The sequence below is a fragment of the Pelobates fuscus genome, chromosome 1, assembly GCF_036172605.1.
Source record: "Pelobates fuscus isolate aPelFus1 chromosome 1, aPelFus1.pri, whole genome shotgun sequence".
Taxonomy (NCBI): domain Eukaryota; kingdom Metazoa; phylum Chordata; class Amphibia; order Anura; family Pelobatidae; genus Pelobates; species Pelobates fuscus.
Window position 1 is genome coordinate 333,368,677 of NC_086317.1, and position 26,575 is coordinate 333,395,251.

Below are 26,575 nucleotides of genomic sequence, written 5' to 3' on the forward strand. Positions count from 1 at the left end.
CCTGACAAAGCACCATGTAGTTCAAATCCAATTTTTTTTATTCTCGGTACAGAGGGCTCAAAGGGCTGCTGCTATGGCCCCCTTACAATATAAGGAGCCCAGGGGCAACTGCCCTCTTTGCCCTGGGGCAAGATGGTCCTGCTAGTTAATAGAGATGTTCAGTTTCTCAGAAACTGTGGGGGGAAAAATACATTTAAAAAAATGTGGTAACATGTGTATGCTCAAACATGTTCTAAATGCATGCACAATGAATTTTGGAGAGCTGTATGCATTTTAAAGCAATCTCAAACATCTGTATATGTTCAGAGCTGGCAAACTGACAGGCAAAATGTATATCTTGCAACTTGAATATTTATGATATTTCAGCTAAATTATGAAATATATTTTAATGGGCTGTGATAAGGCTGTAGTTCAGAGTTCACCCATTGCTGGTACCAATATTATCCAGCGTTCTATATCATTCTAACATGAGTAATAAGAGATAAAGATACATCCTAGAGACAGTGGAATTATTATCTAGGACCAAACATGCTGTGTTCATTCATATAACGCCTCCTGGGTTAAACAATGAAGTCGCCCATGCAGTAGGTGGCGATGCTTGCCGAGACATAGCTCAGGGATTATATTACCGCTTGGAGGGGGAGTGGTGCTGAAGGAAAAGAGCTGTGGATAGGAGGATCTCACCAGCAGCCCCAAATGACATTTCAGAGAAAGACCAACAAACCGGCCACATTTTCCACTTGACATTGATCTACTGGTCTCATTCACTGGGGCACGTGGGAGGTAAGAGGACACAGGGTGATTCTTTATTTAGATACCAGGAATGTAGTTTGAAGATGTAAAGCTGCAAAAAATAATAATAATGCCGTTTTGCACATTCTTCCAGCACTCAAAGGGTTGTAAACGCTTGTAGTAGTCATGACATCAGCCTGCTCTCTGCAGTGCAGCTATGATCCTGTGTGCATTGATCTTATTGTGCACTGTGTGTCTGAATCAGCAGAGCTGGCAAGCCTTGTTGTGTTTATGGTTGTCTTGGTGTTGCTGTCACAGGCCTGGCAGTGTAATGGTCTGAGGAGTCTGTCCTTCTATACCAGCTATATACCTGTAAAGAGAGCATTCTGTCTGCATCAATGTATCAATGTATGTATTGGCAGGGAGTTTAGAATCAGGTCGGTTATGACCAACCAGCATAGAAATGGGACAAAAATATACACGATTTCAATGCAGAGCTAAAGAAAAAGGGTAGTGTTCTATTAATGATTACCTGACATGCTGTGATTTATGAGAGGGGGTGGGCATACATGTCAGTACTAATCTGGAAAAAATATAACTAAAAACACACATTTTATATAGTGTGTATGTTTTTCTTTTTGTATTTGTTGAGTGTTTGTTTTTTTAAAATAGCAGATTTTATTTTGTTTCCTTAATGAAAGCTAAATATGAGTAGCATGCTTATGATATGCAAATATATTATTCAAAATGCCTGTACAGCTGAATATACCCACTCCGAGTTATGCTTGGATTTACGCAGTTATTGTACCTGGGCCCTAGGCCAATGCTTATTAATGTGCTCCTCTCATGACCATCATTAATTGGTATCCTTTAAAAAGGGCACCATAACTACTGTGATATATAGTAGTGGCAATGGTGCCAGACGTCTTTGGGTGCCCCGCTGTGTTTTGCTAAAATGTTTTAAGCAGTTAGACCAGTGGTAGTCAACCTTTTTTTACCTACCGCCCACTAATGCAACTTTTTGGTTGAAAACATTTCCTTACCGCCCACCAGTTTTCGCGCAAATGCGGAATATTTTTTAGAAAGGAGGGTGTTTTACAAAAAATAAATGTACGTACATTTATCTTTTTATTTCTACTTAATGCAGGTTTATAAGGTTTTTAACTTTATAAAGTTTAATGAGAAAACAATAAAGTAAATTGAAATTACCTTTACTAGTGATTAATGAGATCCTTGAGGTTGATGCTGCGAGACTAAATATTTGATATCTGGTTCGATTTTCGTAAGGAACAAACGAAGGTCTCTTTCAGTGATATTCAGACGACTTCTCTGTTTGCGCATAATATGATTTCTCATATTATCTCTATGATTTTTCTTGTGCGTCAGCTCATCTCCTCTCCCTCCTCAATTCCCCATCCCACCTTTTTTTCCCCTTTTTTCTATTTTTTAACCTTCCTTGTAGCAATGCCCAGTAGGAAGGCCGAGCTAGGTAGCCCACTTACTATATAGTCCACTATAACAGACAGACACACGTACAAGACACACATACAGACACACATACAGACACACACACACGACACACATACAGACACACACACGACACACATACATACACACACATGTACAAGACACACATACAGACACACATACAGACACACACACGACACACACACGACACATACATACACACACGACACATACACACACACACGACACATACACACACACACGACAAATACACACACACACACGACACATACACACACACATACACATACATACACACACACATACACATACATACACACACACGACACATACATACACACACACGACACATACATACACACACACGACACATACATACACACATACACACACACACAACACACATACGGAGCCGCAATTTGTCACGGCGGTACCCAGTCGCAGGGGTACCGCCGGCTCGCACCCACCCGCCCGTCCGCCCGGTCGTCAGGTCGTCAAAACCTGGAAATCCCTACCGCCCACCTGAAATCCTAAAACGCCCACTAGTGGGCGGTAGGGACCAGGTTGACGACCCATGAGTTAGACAAACATTGTGGATCTCCCGTGATGAAGCTTCCCATTGTGCTATATGTATAAATCCATATAAACTGGGACCACAGTGTTTGTCAGGGCCTGTCCGCAGAATACACTTGGAACCTTCGTTGCAGTTTATGGAACGCTCCTGCAGACACCTACTGTTGGAAGATCTAATTAACAACAAAAGGTTCCATGAGCTTTGTGCTCGTATGGAGTTTTAAACAAAAATATTAGAAACATAAATGGTTATAAAAAGAAAGAAGAAAAAAGTAATCTGGTGCATCTAATCCAGTAGAAGGAGTATCAGTCTCAATGTGAGAATGCATGGGGCAGACAATGTATGGTTATGGTTACAGAGTATCTGAGACCAGATCCATGTTCAAGGCCAAATTTATATGGGTGCCGAGGATCCAGGTATTTGCAGACTGGTAAGGGTGAATTGTGCAAGTTAAGAAGGTTGCGCTGGGTATGGTGCATCCACAATAATTGAAGGGAACAACAATAATGCAGAAAGGCAGCAATACTATGAAATCAACAAACCCTTCAGATGGTGTGGAGTACACCGCCCCTAATGCTCATACAGCCATAAAACTGCTAGCAAAGCTCCAGGGGACATGCAGTCCACAACAACTTGGGTGCCAAAGGGCATCTACTTTTGACTTGGCAAAGAGAAGTATCCGCAGAGCATCACTATCTGATACAGGCGCATTCTCTCTGCAGCACACCGAGGCATCTACCAGAAAAGTAAGATATTATGGCACCCAGGTGCATGGAACCTGATTGTGTTCCCAGTAGCATTCTTTTACATGATAGTAGTGTCAAGCATACCTGTAGCATATGTGTATGACTGTGAACTGCACCATACATTTTTTTTCAGTTAAATATGAATTGTGGATCTCTTTTTACACTTACCTGATTCCCTCGGTACTGGGTCAGGTTCCTTTATCAACGTGCATGCACAGAGCGTGCCGCATGCGCATAGGGCGTTCTCCATAGAAAAGCATTGACTCAATGCTTTCATATGGGGATTGAGGATTCTGGGCATCTACGGCGTTTCAAACTCTGTGAGACTACAGGAATCGCCTCTAGTGGCTGTCTGAAGCTCGTAATGTAGACATTGCAGTTTCTCTAAAACTGCAGTTTTTTACACTGCTAGGCTAAGGGGGACAGGGACACTGCACCCATACATACCACTTGAATGACTTGAAGTTATCTAGATGCCTATATGGTCCCTTTAATTGTTACCTATGGTATCACTATGTATGGTGATATAGATGAGATACAATTTGCAGGGACAAAGAGGTAGCTTTGTTTGTAGTAGTCAATTGGGCACTTTCCATATCCTTTTACTTTCCAGGCTCTATTTCTGAGAGGTAATATGCACGTTTCTCACTGAAAATAAGACTGGGTCTTATATTATTTTTTCCCCTGAAAAACCCACTAGGGCTTTTTTCCGGGGGAGGTCTTATTTTGGGGAAAAACGTGTGCTAGAATGCAGGTCTATGTTCGGGGGAATTCCCCCGAACATAGACCAGTTCTCTAGGGCACGGAATCCTGCATATCTATGTTAGGGGAAAATTTCCAGAACATAGATTAGCTTACTCGCTAATAGAATATCGCTAATCTATGTTCGGGGAAAATTCCCCAAACCTAGATAAGCGAACGACTAGGGCTTATTTTCAGGGAAGGGCATATATTGGGAGCATCCCCCGAAAAAAAGCTAGGGCTTATTTTCACGGGATGTCTTACTTACGGGGAAACACGGTATGTACAAACAATATTGTTTTGTTTTTGTTTGTTTTTGTTTTTTAGTGTTCTGTTAAATAAAGTTGAGATATTGCATCTTTTTTTCTATTTAAACACACAAAATGTGCTAGCCCTTTCTAGAGGGCATCTAAATAGTTATTAAAAGGACACTCCTGGCATCAAGACAACTTTTATTTAGGATTTTTATTTGTCTGTGTTTTATTTTGTCTGTGTATTATGTATGCTTATTTTGTATATAAAAAAAAAAAAGTAAATAAAGTTTTGTAGTGTTCACACTGCCTCCTCTGTCTCACTGTCTACATTGTAAAATACTTTCTCCAGGTTCTTGTATGTTCATACAGCTTAAAGGGACTCTCCAGGGAAGAGATTTTACTTACCTGGTTCCAGCGCCGGGAGCCTCGTGAAGCCGTGCCCCCTATTTCGTCAAAATGACGAAATAGGCGGGCGCGAGCAGGGAGCAATCAGACGCTTCCATTTGGAAGCGTCATTGCTCCCTTGTGTGCATGCGCGGCTTTGCCGCACATGCGCACATACTTCAGAGGGCGGCATTTATGCCGCCCTCTGAAGTCCTGAGCGCACTACCGCGAGCTGAGCTGAGTGACAGCTCAGCTCGCGGTCTTTGCCCGCCCCCCTCCTCCGCTGACAGGCTGGAGAGAGAAGGCGCGCACACAGTGCCTTCTCTCTCCTGAGCACGTCAGACGTATTTTAATACGTCTGACGTGTACAGGGCCTTTTTAGGGCCCTGCGTGATAGGAAGTCCCTCTAGTGGCCGTCTGAGTGACGGCCACTGGAGGTATTCCTATCAATCAATGTAAACACTGTATTTTCTCTGAAAATACAGTGTTTACATTAGATTGCCTGCAGGGAGCTATAGATAATAACTGAACAACTACATTAAGCTGTAGTTGTTCAGGTGACTATAGTGTCCCTAGCGTTAATCTAACACTTTTATAAAACCACTTTTTACTTTACAAAGCTCTATGGGGCATTGTTAATTAATTCATAAGGTTCTCTATCCCCCTGCCCTCATACACCATCAAAGAAACCACTCCCCGTCTGATGCCACAACCTCCTTCTCCCTAGGTCAAATAAAAAACTTCTCATAGAGTAACATTTAAATGGACTGTTTCACAATAATGCATGCCTTCTGAGCTGGGTATGGGAGGTAGGGAGGGGATAATTTTAAAAGAATAACTGTTTCTGGAGGAAAGCGGGGGAGCACACACACAGCGTGTAGGGACAATGAAGCATAGCCTTGCAGGTTCGCTACCTTTTAAGGGAGAAACTTATTATATCTGTGCTGTGTGCTCTGATGACAGATGTAAAGTTTGCACAGAATTGACATTAGGTACTCTGTTCTGGGCTGTCTATATAATGTGTGCCAGGGGTGTAACTATCTCCCGTACAAAAGTGCAAATATATTTGGAGGTGCAGTGTACCAAACCTTTAATTTATGTCCCTTCCAGCAAAGCGTTATGCGGTTTGTAGTTCAAGTAACAGTTTTAAACCTTTAAAAAAAATCAAAAAAGCACTGATAATTGCAGCATCCCAAAACACCTGCTATTCAATGTCATACGGAGTAGAGTAAGCAATTTTACAAATTAAGGGCTCTCTCCAGCCCTCAGAGCTGGAGAGGAGAAATCGTTCTTCTAGAGATGGCTAAAATATCAGTGCAGTAGAGGGCAAAAGTTACTGTTCACTCAGGTCCAAGAACATAAGCCGTCTGGCTGCTGAGCTGCATTCATGTTTTACTAGTTCACAGTACAGGTAGTCCTCATTTTATGACTTACCTTTTTAACAACGGTACGGGCTGACAACCAGCTCTCTAGTGCAGGAATTCAAGAGATTTAGAGAGCTGATCTATGTTCAGGGGAATTTTCCCAGAACATAGATTAGAGGGATTCCCTGCTCTGTAGAGCTTGTCTATGTTCGGGGAAATTTCCCAGAATATCGACCTGCACTGGTGTACATGCTCTGTAGTGCATCCTCACTTACCCCTTACGGACAATTTGTTTTACGACCGAGAGTAAGAACAGAACCCGGTCGGTAAGTGAGAATTGCCTGTAGTGGCTTTTTTTTGGTATTAGGGTGTGTAGTTACTGTTATCTAATATTGAAAGCAGTGTTTCAGTCATTATGTCCTTTTTGCTTTGAATTAGTGTAACAATATACCTAGATTAGTCCCTTGTTGTTTTACTTTCCTGCATTTCTAATTCGGCAATTTAAATATACCTTAAATATCTTCTGTTTGAATTCCAGGTCTCACTGTGCAGGATGAAGCTATTCAGATGAAAGAATTACGCTAATTTTCTTAAATTTTATAGTGGATATCAGATAGGCTTGTAGTGTTTGTGCACAACAACTACAAATAGCATCTTCATTCAATGCCTAACGTAGAAGCTGACAGAGGAGCTAATGGTCCTGAAAACATTGAGCATAAATCCAAGAGGAAGTCTCCAAAGGGAAATAGTCACGATGTTGTGGAGTCTTTTGACTTGCCAGATGCTCCAGTTGGTAACCTCGGACCTGGTACAGATAGGCATTATCCGTGGGGGTGCCCAGTAACGCACACCAGAGAGAAGTTCTACACTATCTGCTCGGACTATGCATTCTTAAACCAAGCGGCATCGCTGTGTAAACCCACCAGTTCCGTTACTAGTTCTAGTTCACAAGACAAATCTACCTTACACAATACACTGAACTACATAGATCTCCAGGCCAGTGGGTCAGATAGCATTTATAATGAAGACTCAAGCTTGGACTCCTTATCTAGTGAGATTGGGACAATTCCACTTGCCTGGGAAATAGATACATCAGACTTCAACACAATGACTTCAAAGTTAAAAAGCAGACCAGGTGAAGACTTTTTTTTTTTTTCTTCTTATATCATACTTGCTTAAACTTGTGTATGTATTGGGTCGGTCGGACAAAAGCAGTGAAAAGTGATCTCAGACCTAGATTACAATAGTGTGGCAAAATAATTGGCATGAATTCGGCCCAGTTCACAGACACTATTGTAGTTTCTGACAGGATTTCAATAGCAAGGTATTATGTTAATAACACTTCCTCTCTTTCACCAAAAGAGTTGGTTTACCAAGCCAGTGGAAAATTACTTTGTCAGAATATAATGCATTTTAAAATATAATGATGTCAACAACTCCAGTTAAATTATTTTGCACCGGAAAACCATATATAAAATATAATGAATTATGATATAGAATAATTTAAATAATAATAATAACAAAGTATTTTAACCAGGAAAGGTACATTCAAATAACTCTGGTTTTCAACTATGTCCTGGGGATGTTACCTTAGCCCGTTGTTACTATTACCCAATTTAATATAGTCTTTTAAGAAAGCACGGTGGGTATGAACTGTTTTTGTAACATGCCAGTCCCTTGAATGGCCAAAATTATCCAATCTTTTGATGTGAAAGGTAACATAACATTAAAGGAACACCTTTAGTGTTAGGAATACAAAGATGTATTGCTAACAGTAATGTTTCCCCCTGACCTCTCCTGTCCATGGAAGGGTTAAAAATCCTTTTAAGTAATTTACCTGATTCAAGTGTCGCTGTCCCTTGGCGCTGGGTCCCGCTCCTCCTCCTCTGCGAATGTCAGCCAATGGGGGAGACCTAATGCGAATGCCTCCTGAAAGCCCAGAAAAAGCACCATAATTTGTTAGTTAACTAAGCGGTTACTGCAAAGTTAAACGGTGGTTTTAGCTATTCCACTTGTTAGCTAAATCATACATATCAATGTGATCTACTGTGCTTGTCAATGAAAATGTGTACCTTGAATAAAAATAGTCAGTTTTCTTTGATTATTATTATTATATTTACTAAATCTTGAATTAAAAATGTATGGCCGAAATAGCTGAACTAAAACAACACAAGTGACCTTTTCTATTTTAGCCATTTTAGTTTTACATTTGTGAAAGTTCATCAGCTAAAACACCTCTGTAATCTGATTTTCCATATATAAAATTATTTAGGTACATTTTCAGACATGTAGACTGCATTAAAAAAAAATAATAATTGCATGACATAGATACTGATTTCAAGTTTTGTTGTGACTTTCTGTGATTTGCTGAAGTGTACAGTGGGACATTTTACTTTATCATGCACCCTGTGAAATCACGTGTCCTGTGATTTTCAATACATCAGTTAAATGAATAAGCTCAGTATCTCGTTTAATTTAATCTGCTTGCAATATCTTATTACAGGAGTAGTTAATAAACCAACTCCAAAGAAGAAAACGGAGCGCAAGGTGAAACCTTTGAGAGAATGTCCACAGCACTTCGTCCTGGATGACATCAAACAGCGAAAAGTCCTAGACCTCCGAAGATGGTAAACCACTCTTAGAATACTAGCACAAACTGTGTATAGTAGGGAAAAATAACATGCAGTGCCACCGATAATTCAAAGCAAGCATAGGAATATTCATTGAGGCGCTCATGAGCCTTCAAATTACACATTCTTTTCAAATCTCTGAATTTAACCCAAAATTGCAGTTCAGGTCTTCACTAATAGCAATTTGTGGTGAAAATAAAAAAGATAAATACAATTTGGAGCCTGAATACAATTTGATTCTTCTAAAGAAAACATAAATTAGCCCAAAAATCAGAATACCATATGAAGTATAGGAGTTTGGATATATATTTAGTACAAAATCGCCTCCAAATCTGGCATTCAGAAGCAGATTCTGGAATTTCTGCTCAGCTCCTTTTGTGTGATATTACAGCAATAAGCAAAACCTGCCAGATGGCTGGCACTCAACAGGTTTATGAAATAACACAGAATTACTACTGCAGTGATAAGGTGGCACAGAATACCCTCCAAAACCAAAAACCATGAGAGGTAATACAGTATAGAGAGGGTTTGTGTGATCGTACCGATTGTCTGTAATACATAGGCATTGTTGGGCAAGGACACCAGGTGTGGAGATCTGTACATGTAGTGGACGGGCTCTAGGATATTGGCGTGTGTTTATTTATTTTCTTAATTTAACTCCAAGCAGCCTCCTGATATAAAATGAGTGATCATGAGTACAGTGCTCTGCAATGCTACCAACGCAGAGTGGGTGCTCCACACCCCTGTGTTAGGTAGGTAGCATGGCAGGATCATAGAGAATACCTGGCTGTGCAAAATGTTCTTGTTTCTGGCTATGCTTTCCTTGAGATCCTGGAGATCATAAGCAGCCCTCTGTTTTCAGCTTGAGCCTCTCTAGTGCCGTGCGCGAAGGCGGGCATGTAGTAGTACTTAGTGAGGGGAGGAGGAGGAGAAGTTACAGCTTATTGTTCTTTCTCCTTAGATATCCAGGAGAGCACAAATCAAGGCCTTTATTTCCTAGTGGCCATGTGTATACTTTTGAAGAGGTGTAGGGAAAGGGTGGTCCATAACGAAAATTCAAATGGACTAACCTCAACCAAATAAAATAAAATTGTCGGCAGCAGAATTAAATGTCACAGTATAGTCATATTATGGAGGTGTGGAGTTGTTTCTCAAGAATTTAACCCATGGGTCCCAAGTAAACGAGTAGGACCCAAATGTACTGGTTCGCGATGCAGTCATCTCCTCCATTACCCTGATGGATTCTACCCTCTGAATCCACTCTCTACGAGAGTGAGGGATTGCACTCTTCCACTTGGCTGGGATTAGGAGAATAAGTGGGAGATTAATGCCTTGCTAGTTTTGGGCAATAAGTGTGGGTGGAGTAGAAACGGCAAGGCTTCTGTATTGTGTGCCAAACTGACTCCTGTTACAACTGTGATCCTAGTTACCACCCGCTTCCAGTAAGCTTGAATTTCTGGGCATAGCCACCAAATGTGGGCAGACCTACACCTTGATTGATTGCGTCACCAGCAAATATCTATCGTATTAGGCCGTGTAATTTGGCTGGAGAGTAGTGCCATCTCAAGACTCTTATAGTTACTCTCTTGTATAGAATTGCTGATTAATGTATATATGTTTTGGAATATTGTCTCCCGTTCTTTAGAAGTGAGTGTGATGGTTAGTTTGTCGGTCCAGGAATTTTTAAAATGGGGTAGTGGAACTTTGTGTTCCTCATGCAGTAGTTTATACATTAAAGATAATGTTTACGTTTTAATATACGAAATTCACAGTAGGTTTCAAACATTGTGAATGCCCATCCCCCAGCTAAAAGCCTGTCTGTAGCTTGTAGGTAATGTGAGAACTGAAGGAATTGGTAGGACTGTAGGGCAGAAGGTTGGTCTGTGCAGGTCATGGTATGAAGAGATTTGATGGAGACACCATCCAATACTGAAGTTAGTCAGAGATAAGGTGTTCTCTGATGTGCCTAAATAAAGTCAAATGAATGAGTGTGGAGCCCAGGTTGGAACAAAGGGTTTGTAGTCAGTGGCTATAGAGAGAGGGGTGTGGAGAGATGTTAGGTGAGTCATTTGTGAGCCTCCATATTTGTAGAGTTGGAGTTATGATGGCATAATATTGCTTTTTAAGTTTAGCAGATATTGGAAATCATTATGAGTTAAACTCTTTGTCAATGAAGGAAGCCCATTGAGTGACTGTCTAGAATACAGCCACTAGAGGCAGTCTTAACGCTGCAATATAAACATTGCAGTTTCTCTAAAACTGCAATGTTTTAGATTGCAGGGTTAACGGGACAGTGCACCCAGACCATTTTATTGAGAAGTGGTGGTGTGGGTGCTTATAGTGTCTTTTTAACTACTGACATAGGTGAGATTCAGAGAGCAGACTGGACAGGGACAGCATCTCTAGTGATTCACGACTCTGGGTTGCTTGGTGTCAAAAAGATTCTGGGCTAAATAGCTCCACATTCGGAGCTGGAGCCACTCCAGGACCCCTCTAGTGACACTCCTGCTTTATATTACGTATAACAAAAGAGTAAACAAATGAATACAGTTAAAGGAACACTATAGTCACCTAAATTACTTTAGCTAAATAAAGCAGTTTTAGTGTATAGATCATTCCCCAGCAATTTCACGGCTCAATTCACTGTCCCTTAGGAGTTAAATCACTTTGTTTCTGTTTATGCAGCCATAGCCACACCTCCCCTGGCTATGATTGACAGAGCCTGCATGAAAAAAAAAACTGGTTTCACTTTCAAACAGATGTAATTGACCTTAAATAATTGTATCTCAATCTCTAAATTGAACTTTAATCACATACAGGAGGCTCTTGCAGGGTCTAGCAAGCTATTAACATAGCCGGGGATAAGAAAATCTTAATTAAACAGAACTTGCAATAAAGAAAGCCTAAATAGGGCTCTCTTTACAGGAAGTGTTTATGGAAGGCTGTGCAAGTCACATGCAGGGAGGTGTGACTAGGGTTCATAAACAAAGGGATTTAACTCCTAAATGGCAGAGGATTGAGCAGTGAGGCTGCAGGGGCATGTTCTATACACCAAAACTACTTCATAATGCTGATGTTGTTCAGGTAACTATAGTGTCCCTTTAAAGTATTTATTAGAAATGTCTATAATAGTGGGTCTTCTGTCCGGTTCTGTTAATCAGATTCTTAGTAAAGTCTAGTAAATTATATTAAAGTGGGAAATACATGGTTCAGCAATGTGGTACAAAAATAGCTTAATGAAACATAGGATAAAATTATGAGAAGCTGCTAACTCCAAAAAGCAGTGGTTAACAACTTCAAAAGTAAACCGAATATAGGGTAGTGCTAAGAACAATTTTATTAAATAAAATAAACTAATAGTACACCACAATATTAAATGCCTGACAGATACAAATGAAGGGACACTGGCTCTGCTTAAATACTCCCGCTGTAAAACAGTAATTCAATACTGTATAACAAACCAGCAATGTTGAACCCCAAACATTTTCGTAGAAATGCCTTTCTCAAAAAAGAATCCTTCTCTGTTGACTATTTGGTATTTATAATACATTTAAGGATCTCATTAACAGAACTCCTTAGAGACTGATTTTGCAATTGTGTTATGTATACCTTCTTCACACCTTTCGAGACACTTGTAACATCTACTCGAAGTGCATTCATTTGTTTGCGGTTTTATTTCTGTATAATCAGTGTATGTTGGAATACTGTCACTAATACAGTCACTAATGACACCAATCCCTCAGTCAATATGCCAAGCATGCCCAGTTCCGCGTGCATTTTTATGACCTTAACAATGCAAGCCCACATGTAGAACTATCCTCCCATGGTCAACCCCACCTCTCTAATTATTTGCTTATTAGTGCTATTATATGTGTAGAACATTGCACATTAACTGGAAAATAAGCTCAGTTTTCCTATGTTTTTTTTGTTTGTTTTGTTTCTACAGGTATTGTATCAGCCGTCCCCAGTACAAGACATCATGTGGAATTTCCTCTCTGGTATCATGCTGGAACTTTCTGTACAGCACCCTGGGAACAGGAAGGTACCCGCTACTTTAGAGCCAAACTGTCATGTTTCTGCTCAAGCTGAATCTAAAGCCATCTAAAAGTTAGATTGGTTTATTTCATTTATTTTTTTACATCAGGTTATATATTTAATTTACACGGATTGTTTGTCTGTCTGTATAGATACAGCCAGATCTTACCTTGCAAAGTAATGTAAACCCAGCAGTGCTGTAGAACATGTTTGATCATTGATCAAATCCACTGTCTATATCTCTCCGGTTAGCATATTTATACCATTTCTCAGCGTGAGAGAATGAGGAACTGTCAGTTCTCTGTAATGGTTTATTTTTATTTTTTTAAACATAGTAGTAAATACAGTTTTACAGATTTCATTGTAACGTGTACGTGTGTACAACTGTTTCTTTGTTAGACTTCTCATAGTGTGAAGTCCTCCATAAGAAATATATTTAATTAACCCTTACTCTGTAATTTTTTTTTTGTGTGTGTTTTTGTTTTTTTAATACTTTGAAGAAAAAAAATGTGTTGCTATGTGGTGAACAAAGCAGACTAAAATGTGTTGCTATGTGGTGAACAAAGCAGACTAACTTTTTTAACACTTAATTCCAACCAGGCTCGTTCCATTTTTTGTTTGTTTTATGTAAATGAGATTTGCTTTCCACAGCCTCCCACCAATAACTCAAGAGGATGCCTTACATATTTTGGGTTTTCAGCCTCCCTTTGAAGAAATACGATTTGGGCCTTTCACTGGCAATACCACTTTGATGAGGTAACACTTCCACTGTTCTAATACTCTTCATGACTCTTGGCATTCTGTCCATATTATTATTGCAAATATAATTCATTAAAATTTATACTTGTATTTCTTTAAAGTGTCACTTTGGCACAAAATAAACTCACATATTTGTAAAGGTTGTAGGCTTGTGTTCAATTTGCTGTTTTGTTAGAAAACAGAAAAGATTTGCACCATAACCTGGCACCGCGAGTGCCCCCTTTCCTCAATTTTTACAATGCACAGGCATCATGCTGGTTTGCAATTCACACCAACATGAGAAACTAGCAGTAATTGCATTTAGATTTTCAACAACTTTAGTATGGGGTATAATATTTGTTATATATATATATATATATATATATATATATATATATATATATATATATATATATATATAATATACGTTGTATCCTCACAGTAGAAGACTATATGTTGTACATTTTATTGTGACTAATGGTACTTTTTGTATTTCATTTCACTGCATTTCTGTATGCGCACACTTGTTTGCAATTTTGAAAATCCAATAAAATCTAAATGGAATTTTTTTTAATATAATTCTTTTTTTTTATAATATATATATTTTTTTTATTTATTTTTTTTCATTTAGATTTTATTGGATTAAAAAAAAAAAAATAAAAATAAAAAAAAAATATATATATATATATATATATATATATATATATATATATAAATTTCAGTCTCCACTATCTCCTCAGTGACCCCCCCTGATTTTAATATTCATGCTTCGCCTCCGATCTTCTAATGCTGCAAATCGTTGGTCATATTTTAGATTCTGTTGCTGCAGTTCATGTACTGCTTGCTGCAGGTACTTTGTGTGCTTTGCGTTTTGGTTGGAGTCTTGCTCCACAGCGCTCTCGCGGCTTGTCAGGCCCTGTAGGGATTTGGGCCATGTCATTCTGTAAAGCGAGCTGAACCCCAGCCAGCAGTTCTTTCATGATCGCCGTGGTGACTGGAGGTGAGTCCGGCTGTGGGGGAGTCGGGAGAGGGTCCTTTGAGGCAGTTGGGGGTTCCACCTCTATTCCTGGTATAAAATCATCCGAAATATCGGAGCAGTCATCGGTGAAGGCGAGACGTACTTTTTTTATGTTAAACTATATCTCTATTCTACCACTTTATTTCTCTTTAGCCATCAATGCTTCCTGCAGATGCTTTGATATTGTGATGTATGTAATGTACGTTCTGGACATATAAACATTAGCTAACAAATCTATCACGTCTCTATCACTAGATTCCTGAAATAATTATGTCCTTGTTTACATGTTTCTCTTTTAAGTCTCTGAAGTTATTTTGTAGCTTTTATTTAGGCTATGGATAAGCTGTGGTGTAATAAGATAAGACTGATGAGGCATCTCACTAGATAATGATTTGTCCAACTATGGACCGAGATATTTAACATGCCTCTCAAGTCATCTGTTAAAGTTTGCACAAATTATTAACTATGGATCACTTTTTAGGCTGCATTGTGTACATGGGTGGGTCAGATTATGCAAACTTTAGGATGAAAATATAAAAGGCCATGTGCATTTTGGGGAAATTGAATGTAGTATGTAAGAACTATAATTAGTAGAGTAGAATCTGGTCTGTGGTGGTGGTGACAGCATAGCTGTGATGTGATGGCTCCTACATTATTATGGGAAAAACAAGAGGAGCTGTTTTTATAGGTCTATTGGGCTCCTCTTGGTGTATATATTCAGAATAGTTTTTTATATAGTCAGAAATGTCTATGAAGCAATTATTATGTATTTAACAGCAAACAAAATCTGCAACCCATGACTAAATTCTTCTTCTTTTATTAGATGGTTCAGACAAATCAATGACCATTTCCATGTAAAAGGCTGTTCATATGTGCTATACAAGCCTCATGGAAAGAACAAGACTGCAGGGGAATCTGGTGAGTAATTAAGTAATGTGTTTGCTTGTTTAAAGAATGGTGTTACTAGGAGCGATGGATGCAGAATGCGTTGAGATTTTCCTTGTTTCCATATATGTCCCGTGACTTTCAAACAATACAATCCAGTTACCAGATCGCATATTTAACACACACAGAACACATAACCATTGACAGTTGATTACAGATGTGGCTCAGTTTGGTTTAAGGTACAAGAGGTAAATCAGAGATTGCAGGCATGTCAAAATAGGGTGCAAGGGTTGTAGAAAAATGGCTGCACGTGTTATTTAGATTTATAGAAACCTTCACTTATCTTATCAGCTTCTCCAATAGTCACTTAACCTACAAGTTAGCAATTTGAATTTTGAACAAAGAAATTGTTAGTTTTAATAAAATTCTTTATGAAGTTCAAACAAGAGCTCAGGGTCTAGCCACGTTCCATGTTATTTGTAAGTGCTAGTAGTCAAAATATAATTTTATCATTGCTGGTACCAGGTGAACTATCGCATGTATGTCTTATGGCATCTTCACTCTCTCTTTTGACTATCCGACTGGGTGACCCTGAAGCCTTTCTCTGATGTGGAAAATGTTCTTGGTATTTGACTGTTACTGTATTGGATGTTTTTTGTATGTCTTATAATATGTATGTATGTATGTATGTAGAGAGAGAGACAGATCATGTTTAGTTTTTAAATCAAGGATTGTTTAACTTTGTTCTAAACAGCATTGTGATAATTGTGCCAACATTTATGAAGAACAACTCATTTTTAGAATTTAACCTCTGAATTCAGATTATCACCAAAAAGTTCTAGGTAGATAATTTAGGAATATGATAAACCAAAGGGGCTTGTGAATTAATCCTCCGGGAACTCCAGACATAACTTTTAGTGCATTGCCAATACATACATGGACTCTGTCTGATAAGTAAAAATAAAAGCTATGCAGGGAGTGTTGGCTTAATTAAAGGAATATGCATTATTTGACAAGCATTAATTTTAAACCAGCAAGCAAACTCTTTTAAACAAATATACAAACTAAAATAAAGCAATAATAATGTTGAAAAGTATGTAATAAACTTACTATAAACTTGGTCAGCATGCGTTATTGGACACGCTAGTCCGCTAATGGAGTATCCACCTTCTACAACTCCCCCCTCCCTCCCCACCCTTCTCCGTTTCAAACTAGTCCACTAAAGACAGAAACAAGGCATCATTGCGAAGCAGCAGGAGAGCGGACACCGGAGCTTGCTCTGCATGATCACACTGATCTGTCTCCCATTCTTGTGTTAATCTATCAGGCATTCCTAATGCTCTTTTCCAGCATTCCTAGGGACAAGGCACTGATTGGTTAGATCAGTGTTCTCCCTGGAGTGGGTGTTGAAAGAATAAGCAGGTAAACATGACAAAAAGCCTATTTACCTGCTTTTGAATGATATAGTTGTCTCAAAGTGATGCATGGTCTTTTAATAATATAAGGTGACATATATCAAATGTATCCATTGCAATCTGATATGACATACATGAAAATAACTCCTTCCAATCCAATTATGAGCACATCCTATACACTCCCATTATGATTACATTGAACCTTCCATTTAATGTGCTTCACAGCTGTTGGAGCTTTGTCAAAGTTAACCCAGGGGCTGAAGGACGAATCTATGGCCTACATATATCATTGTCAAAACCACTATTTCTGTCCAATTGGATTTGAAGCCACCCCAGTGAAGCCCTGCAAAGCATATAGGTGAGGTTTATGTACTTAAGGGCAACTAATAGTAAACTAGGGCTTACTTAGATTCTTTTTGATCTGGAATCAAGAGTTTGAGTAGATCGTCTAGCGCAGACAGTAGTATGTTATACTGATTTGATTAGGATATAGTAAATGATACAGGAGCATGGCTAAATGTAACATTTATAGTAAGTTGCAGGTTTTTTTTATCTGAATAGTCTCATTAATCTAGTGTTGTTTGATAAGCCATAACATGTTATATTATCATGAACATATTTAGACTAATTTGTTTTGTTTTTTCAAGTACCGGTATTTTGATTCCATATGTGCAGCATATGTTATTTTTAAATTATCCTTTAATTGTAAATAATGATCTTATGTGGATTCTATATTTTATTATTACTACAGGGGTCAGCTTTTCCAGCATGAAGTTGAATATTGGATATTAATTGGCGAGCCAAGTAGAAAACACCCTACGATTCACTGTAAAAAGTACGTTATTGGTACCAGAAAGATACTTTTAAAAAATTAATTATAATTGTACCCGAAAATGTATATCCGATCATAGAGTACCAAAAAAAAATCACTGTGTCATCATTGTAATTGAAAATTTTCAATAGACCAGCATGATCATATTTTCTGTTTTGAATGAAAACTGTTTTCTCGCAGTGTTTGTTTTTGTTTATGTATATAATATTATGTACATGCATGTCTTTTAGATGGGCAGATATTGTGACTGACCTGAACACTCAGAATCCAGATTTCTTTGATATTCGGCATACGGAAAGAGGTCTACAGTGCAGGAAAACAAAGAAGGTAAGAATTCCTTAGTTTCATAATTTATGGAATTTTGTAATTTTCCCCTTTTTTAAGTGGTTTGCATGCTTGAAAGGTTTTTGTCATCTGATAGGATTAAAGGGACAGTCTAAGCACCAAAACAAGTTTAGCTTAATGAAGCAGATTCGGTTTATAGATCATGCCCTTTAAGACGTACTGCCAAATTTTCTGCCATTTGCTAGTACACTCACTTTATTTCTGGTTTTTCACCTTATCCACACCCTCTCTGGCTGAGACTCACACCGCCTCCATGAAAAAAAAAATTTCAGTCAGTGTGATTGAACTTTAATTATACCCATGAGGCCTTTGCAGGCACTTACAGGTCTGGCGCTAAGAAATTCTAAATTAAACAAACTGTGGAGGTAAAACAAAGAAATGAGTATTAGGGCCGCGTTTCAGGATTCCAGGTGGGCAGTAGGGATTTCCTCATTTGGAGAGATTAGGTGCGTGGACGGGCGGGTGCGAACCGGCGGTGCCCCTGCGACTGGGTACAGGGGCCGCCGTCCAAGGGGCCGCCGTCCAAGGGGTCTATTGGGTGGCCCATGCTGTCAGGGCCACCCGATGGATGTGGACTGTGAGGGGGCCCGGTCAGCGCTTGGCACTATAACAGTGCGACCAGGTCCCCTGTGATTACATTACAGAGCTGGGAGGAAGTGACTGCACGTCACTCCTCCCAGCTGTTACTGAGAGCCGGGCGAGAGGAAGACCAGGAAGTCAGAGTAGGAACTCTGACTCCCAACCACCTGAGCCACCACTGGACCCCAGGGAAAGTGACCCTCCTGCACCTTAAGGTAGGAAACAGGAGGGTGACTTAAATATAATGTGTGTTTGTTTGTGTGTGTGTGTCTTTGTATGTGTGTGTGTCTTATGTATGTGTAGTGTGTGTGTGTCTTTGTATGTATGTGTCTTGTGTGTGTCTGTATGTGTGTCTGTATGTGTGCCTGTATGTTTGTATGTGTGTGTATGTGTGTGCCTGTCTGTTTATATGTATGTGTCTTGTGTGTGTCTGTGTGTGTGTCTGTATGTATGTGTGCCTGTCTGTTATAGTGGGCTATAGTAAGTGGGCTACCTAGCTCAGCCTTTCTACTGGGCATTGCTATAAGTAAGGTTAAAAAATAGAAAAAAGGGGGAAAAAAGGTGGGGAGGGGAATTGAGGAGGGAGAGGAGGGGAGCTGACGCACACATGAGAAATCATATTGTGCGCAAACAGAGAAGTCGTCTGAATATCAACGAAAGAGGAGACCTACGTTTGTTCCTTACGAAAATCGAACCAGATATCAACTATTTAGTCTCGCAGCATCAACCTCAAGGATCTCATTAATCACTAGTAAAGGTCATTTCAATTTACTTTGTTTTCTCATTAAACTTTATAAAGTTAAAAACATTATAAACATGCATTAAGTAGAAATAAAAAGATAAATGTACGTACTGGTGGGCGGTAAGGAAATTTTTCCATCAAGAAAGATGCATTAGTGGACAGTAGGAAGAAAAAGGTTGACTACCACTGATTTAAACGATGGTAGCTAGCTCTGCCAATGGGCAAATAGAACTTAAAATGTATGTTCCCTTGCATGAAGGTAAGTGATCAATAATTTTTAAACGTCCATTTTATTAAATCCGGTGCTTTGTTAACCATCCGAATCCTATGCTTGGCAAAAGCACCAATTTTAATACTTACACGAATAAATCCGGGCAATTGCTGAAAATTCACTAGCGGAATTCTACCATATTTGGCTTTAAGCAGCTCTGTCGTCTGGGGTCTTTGCTAAATTAGCCAAGCCTTTTTGGTGACATCCTGTCTGGTGGACAGGAACCTGAATCTTAATTCGCTGCATCCTTCTCAGCTCTTTGCGCTTCAGAAGCCAGGAGACGCCATCAGCACTGTACTGTCATAGACAGAGCTGATTCAGTAGATATGAGAATTGCCGTTGCAGTTGGAATCCAGTCATCATCACTGGATTTTGTCTATCCGAACAAATCCCTTTGTTTAATAAATAGCCCGTGTGTCTTACTGTGTGTGACCTGTCAACTGTTCTTTAAGTACAGTTGCAGTATCCAAACTCCGCAGATCATGTGATGTGCAGACTGAAACTGCTGGGAAGCCACATCGGCAGTTCAGAACCACTGCATTTGTAATGTAATTGTGCCGCACATTTAAAGGGTTACTCAAACAAAAAAAAAAAAAGGTAATTTTAAGAAACCACTGTTTTAGGTCAGAGTAACTCTTCCTAACCTGGTTCACCCCTGTCCACCTAAAACTTACTTCTGTTCCAGAGCAGAGACCAAGTTCTTTCTTAGCCTGATCCTCCTCCAGTGAGGTCACTTTCCCTCGCTTTAGGTGTACGAATGTCCGGGAGGGCGAGCTGAGGGGAGGACATGGGCGGCACGGATGTGGGGGCCGTGTCGCCATTGGCTGTTTTAAGTTAGCATGCTTTGCAAAAACATGCACTGAGCTGTAATTAACCACCAGGAGGAGTTACACCTTTGGCAGCAGAGGGGGTTGAACTTTGTATGTTCAGCATTTTGCAATGAAACACTGCAGATACAAACTCCAAGCACCATAACCATACTAAATCACTTCAAGTGGTCATGATGCTTTAAGTAGCCTTCTAACATACATATTTAAATACATTGAAAAGTTTCCATAAACAGCTTAATTTCTAGAATATTAATAGAATAACATTCATATATGATACTTTTGTTGACTTTTAAAAGAAGCCAGCAAAGTTTCAGGAAAAAAGTAACATTATTTGCAATAATGATAATTCTAGTAATAATAATAATTTGTTCAGATAAGAAATTTTTCAGCTGTGATATAAAGCTCTGCAACCTATTTTAAATGCTATTAAACCTACCCTGTAGTTCAGATGTACCAGTGATATATGTTAGGGACATAAGCTTTGTCTCGGTCTGCTACTAGAACATTCATGAACTTAAACCCTAATCAAGATCATAGAAATATTGACAGTTTGGTGGGAATTAAAATCCATGGAACTGTATGTTTATTTTCTTGGGTGGATCGGCTGTCTTTGTGAACTAAAAGTCACATTAGTCTGATTCCCACCTTTATTTCCTTATTTACTCACTCGATTCCAGCGCCAATATCCCTCAGTGCTGTGTCAGTGCTTTGCTCCTAATGCACATGTGCGGCAAGTACATTTAGGCCCTTCTAATAGGAGAGCATTGACTCAATGCAGTGCCTGAGGACATCTAGAGTCATTTAGGGGACTCTGAGTCCATTAAATTCACGGAAGCACCTCTAGTGGCTGTATGGTAGATAGCCATAAGAGGTTGTCTTAATACTATAATGTAAACATTGCAGTTTCTCAAAAGGAGTAAGGGGAACATGGGGACAACATCCAGACCACTTCAATGACCTGAAATGGTCTGGGTGCCTATATTGTCCTTTTAATATTCTGGAAGTTTTAAATGCTGGGCATCAGCAGCTCAAATCAAAAGGGGATGCAGGGGCCCTGGTCAATTCAGCAATATTTATCTTTTTATCTAGAAACGTAATTATCTTGGCTTGTTGACTAATTGAACTTGATGTATCTTTAAATAAATATTACACAATCTAATTTTACATCTGGTGCAATATTTGAACAGATATTAAAATACTCCGGTGTGCTCTTCAGAATGTCTAATAACTTATATTAACATGGCAAAATCTACAATTTACAGCTTAGCAAAAATTAAAAATACATGACTTGATGGTAAAGATCTTATTACCCTGCATCTTACATTCCTACATAACCCGCCCTGTTCTTGTTTGCTTTCACAAGTTCTCATTTTGTTTTTATTGCCATATGTTAAAGCTGTTAAAGTTTACAAGGGGCATAACCTGCTGTGTCTTTGAAGCCCAAAAAGTTAAAGTACACAGAGTGATCTCTTTCCCTATCCTCAAACCTACATATACACACAGCTATAAAATGTTTTCACTATTCTACATGTCACACTACATAGAACCCTATATCTTACTGGCCTCTCACAAGTGGAACATGACATGAGTGCAGCTTGTATTAAAGGGACACTGTAGTCACCTGAACAACTTTAGCTTAATGAAGCAGTTTTGGTGTACAGAACATGCCCCTGCAGCCTCACTGCTCAATCCTCTGCCATTTAGGAGTTAAATCCCTTTGTTTATGAACCCTAGTCACACCTCCCTGCATGTGACTTGCACAGCCTTCCATAAACACTTCCTGTAAAGAGAGCCCTATTTAGGCTTTCTTTATTGCAAGTTCTGTTTAATTAAGATTTTCTTATCCCCTGCTATGTTAATAGCTTGCTAGACCATGCAAGAGCCTCCTGTATGTGATTAAAGTTAAATTTAGAGATTGAGATACAATTATTTAAGGTAAATTACATCTGTTTGAAAGTGAAACCAGTTTTTTTTTTTTTTCTTTTTCATGCAGTCTCTGTCAATCATAGCCAGGGGAGGTGTGGCTAGGGCTGCATAAACCGAAACAAAGTGATTTAACTCCTAAATGACAGTGAATTGAGCAGTTAAATTGCAGGGGAATGATCTATACACTAAAACTGCTTTATTTAGCTAAAGTAATTTAGGTGACTATAGTGTTCCTTTAACTTTATTCAGCCAAGCATATATACATAATTTTGTGTCTCAAGATTGCCAGTAGACTGACTGCACATAAGCATCTGAAGGGAAAATGTTATTTTACACTGTACTTTCCCTGGTTAATCATCATTTTACAACTTTACATATAGGGAGAACGGAATGAACGGGAAAGTGCAAAGGATCTACACATGCGGTTAATCCCTGAACTACTAAAGTTGTATAAATGACTGATAGTAAAAGGTTGAAGATATGAGACTCTCATTAATCTCCAGTTTTGGGCTTCTGACCAAATATGGCCAAGAGTACAGCATTGAAAAGTGTGTGGGACCCTGAATTTACGTGCATTGTGAGCACTGAAATAAAATGTTAAGATTCTTAGTTCTTGCTATTCAGGTATATTCTGTGATTTCCACATAATGTTGCCCATGGCATCTCATGACTGTTGCATGTGTATTGCAATTTAACAAGACCCAGGACAGGGATCGGCAAACTTTGGCACCCCAGATGTTGTTGACTACATCTCTTGTGATGCTTTGACAGCATTGTGGCTGTAAGAGCATTATGGGAGATGTAGTCCAAAACATCTGGAGTGCCCGAAGGTGGCCTACCTCTGACCTAGGAAATACATTCATATGGTAGCTCTCACAAGTTAGGCGTGTTTGTTTGTTTGTGCTTAGAACCATACTTTCTCATGGTTCTTCACTAAGCTTGGGATTTCACATCATTATCTACAAGCAAGGGAGTTTTTAAACATCTAAGCATACTGTAGGGGTTATGGTTCTCATGCCATGAATTCCTGCTTACAGTGTAAGTAGTCAAATTGGTTTGGAACGGTTTACCTTCTTACCAGGGGTCTGCCTAGATCTGCTCTCCAGTTCCACTACTTCTGACAGAGCTGGAGGCTCCACTAGCTCTCCAGTTCTAAGCCCTGTGGGCTGGGCGTGTCAGTTGATCCCTCTTACTACTGCTTTTAGCTCAGACAGAGAGCTTTTGTCTCTCTGTCTTAAATAGTGGAGGCAGGGGAGTGACGCACGTTCTAAAACAGTCTGACTACCGGTACTTACAACAGCCGGCAGGTGCACTTTAGTGGTTATGGTGCTTAAACTCTATCTTTTTAACTTTCTTTGCCCTTGGGGCTTCAATTAATTGTTTGTCTCATTCTAGAACTAACAGCTGTTCCCCAGTCTTCAATTTTTTTTGTTGGACGAATGAAAGGTAGACCTCCTGTTTTCATTTCTCTTTAATTTTTCAGACTGGAGGAAATCTACACTGCCTCATGGCATTTCAGAAACTCAGTTGGCAGAGATTTGGGCCATGGAATTTGCAACTTGGCAACCTGAGGCCAGAACCCCAGCCACCACCCATGCATTCCAGGAGAATCCCTAAATCTGAAAGTGAAGACAATGTACCCAAGAAAGCGCATGGGCACATTGGAAGATCATTTAGCACAGGCTTTCACCAAGATCTTGTATGGAAGAGGATGTGTCATATTCATGAGAGAGGGAGCAGTGGTTCACCAGATAGTGACTCGGATTGAGAAGGGAATGATTAAATGGTCTCAAGCAGTATTATTGTTAATAGTTTGGTTTTCAAGGGTATTGCATTTTGTTTGAAATTTAATTTATCGGTTTCATAAGTTGTGTAACACAGACAATATTTACTAGGCACTCATTTCCAGTTCACGACCAAGGCCATCTCTAGACACTGTTGACATAAGACGTTGATATATTGGATTATTTATATTTGACATATATTTTTATGAAATGTTAGAATAGTCGTGATATGATTTGTGATAGTTTCAGTTCCCATTCATTTTGATAATTGGGGAAAAACAACAACTTTTTTTTTAAATTAAAAAGTAATACATTTTGTAATATTAAACACGAGAAAGCAAATCAAGTTATGGGCAGTTAGGATAGTAAACTGTGAAGACCAAGTAAGTCTCATTGTGTTCAGGAGTGGGTCTTAGCCAATTGTAGAAATAGCCATGGTGAATTAAACTTGCAGATGCATACAATTAATATGAAATGTGTGATCTGGTTCTAAAGTCATTGCATTTAAGATTTAAAGAAGCACCATAGCCATTGTATCTCATTGTAGTGTTAACAATTGCCTCAAATCAATGGGCGTCTTCCACCAGTTTTTAGTGAACCTATTTTAAAATGGCTTTCCTTGGCCACAATAATCTAGCCCCTCTGCAGCGCAATGGATATTACAGAAATTACACTTCCACGTTATCCTTTGAAATCTGACCAACGCTGGACAGCAATGGAAGGGCTAACCTTATTCCTAGACCATACATCTATCATCTCTGTCTAAAGTTTGATAGATTCATATAGATAAAACAGAAGTGTAATTGCCACAGCCATGCATAATCTCACTTGGTATAAGAGGCTTTAAATGCCAGTTTCTTTTGGTAATTTCAGTACTTGCAACTTCAGTAGAACTGAAACATTATTAGGGAATACTATTCAGTAGGATTAGCTAATTTACACAAATAAGTACATATTAAGGATAAACTCATTTTCAATAACGCATATATTGAATGTAATGGCTGAGATATATAAAGGTTATAACTGTATGTGAACGTCATATCCTGAGAAAGCATGTCATTCTATAAAGTACATTTTGAAGACATCCATTTTGCATGTGGCCCTAGATTAAATCAGCAGGAAAGATAAAAGGACCCATATATTTATCCCATGAAAAGTAAAACTTAAATATAACTTTTTTTTTCAGATTGTCGTGAGGTTGTTTTTATACACACTTCCCCAAGATAATGGATGTATCTTTATCATTCTGTGACGTCTGCCAATTAATATGATAGTATCAATTATTCTGGAAATTTGGCAGTTAACACATTTCTTGGTTCCATATTTGGTCCCAACTAAAAACTTTTAGGTGGTTTTGTTTAACTAGTACAATATATTTTCTACTTTTATAGATCTTCATTGATGTACCTGCTTCCATGTTATTAAACCAGTCTGTAAAATATTATATCCGCAAGTCTGCCTATGTTTGTCTAAGTCTAAATCAAAATTTTTAATGTTACATTTATATGCATCGGCTTTATTCCAGCATGAGAATAGGTGTGTGAGTATTTTACTGCTCGGTTGATGCAACGGTTTGTTTTATATGACTTTGAGATTAATAAATAAAGCAAATTTGTGGTAATTAGAGTTATGGCAGAAAGAACTTTAAATTGAAAGTGTCATCTAAAAAAACGTTATGCTAAACAGACGATCTGAAAACCGTGAGGAAATTTTTTTTTTTTTAAATTGTTGTTCGTTAAACCTAACACAGGTCTTAAACTAAGTTTTGCTCAGTAAGGTGTAGCTGATATCCCTCTAAGCACAGTGAAAATGAGGTCCATTTCTTATTTAAATAATTAAGCCTCCACAAAAATTAGTTATGTATGGTGTATACGTTCTAATTCGAAGGTAACGGGACTAGGAGTGGATGAGATCTGTCGGCACGAGCTGTACCATATAAAGACTAAGCATCATGTAAAGAAACAGACCACTTACACAGATAAAGCACAAACACTATATCTGTGTTGTGATTTGTATTTTAATTTTAAAGCATAATGGCAGAGATGGAAAGAAAAGAAAAAATATATATATATATTTCTGCATTCATCTAGAGATTATATTTTCTAATGATTTATTTAGCACACACCAGAAAATGACATTCAAAATTGGTCACACAGCGCTCTAGAATAAGCATACAGCATTCCACTGCTTCTCCGCTACAAAATGCAGTTACTGAATCTTCACACAAGAGTGCAAACATAAATTAAAGGTGACAATAAAACA

At 38.8% G+C, this 26,575-nt stretch overlaps 1 protein-coding gene across 1 annotated transcript; it reads left to right on the top strand.

Annotated features, from left to right (window-relative positions):
- Nucleotides 1-645: 645 nt before the first annotated feature.
- Nucleotides 646-26,022, top strand: BIVM (basic, immunoglobulin-like variable motif containing). Its single transcript, XM_063460011.1, has 10 exons — nucleotides 646-783; nucleotides 6,822-7,418; nucleotides 8,787-8,910; nucleotides 12,860-12,955; nucleotides 13,600-13,704; nucleotides 15,528-15,622; nucleotides 17,230-17,362; nucleotides 17,756-17,839; nucleotides 18,067-18,163; nucleotides 24,013-26,022. The coding sequence occupies exons 2-10, from the start codon at nucleotides 6,947-6,949 to the stop codon at nucleotides 24,295-24,297; spliced, it is 1,491 nt and encodes a 496-aa protein (XP_063316081.1). The 5' UTR covers nucleotides 646-783; nucleotides 6,822-6,946; the 3' UTR covers nucleotides 24,298-26,022.
- Nucleotides 26,023-26,575: the final 553 nt, after the last annotated feature.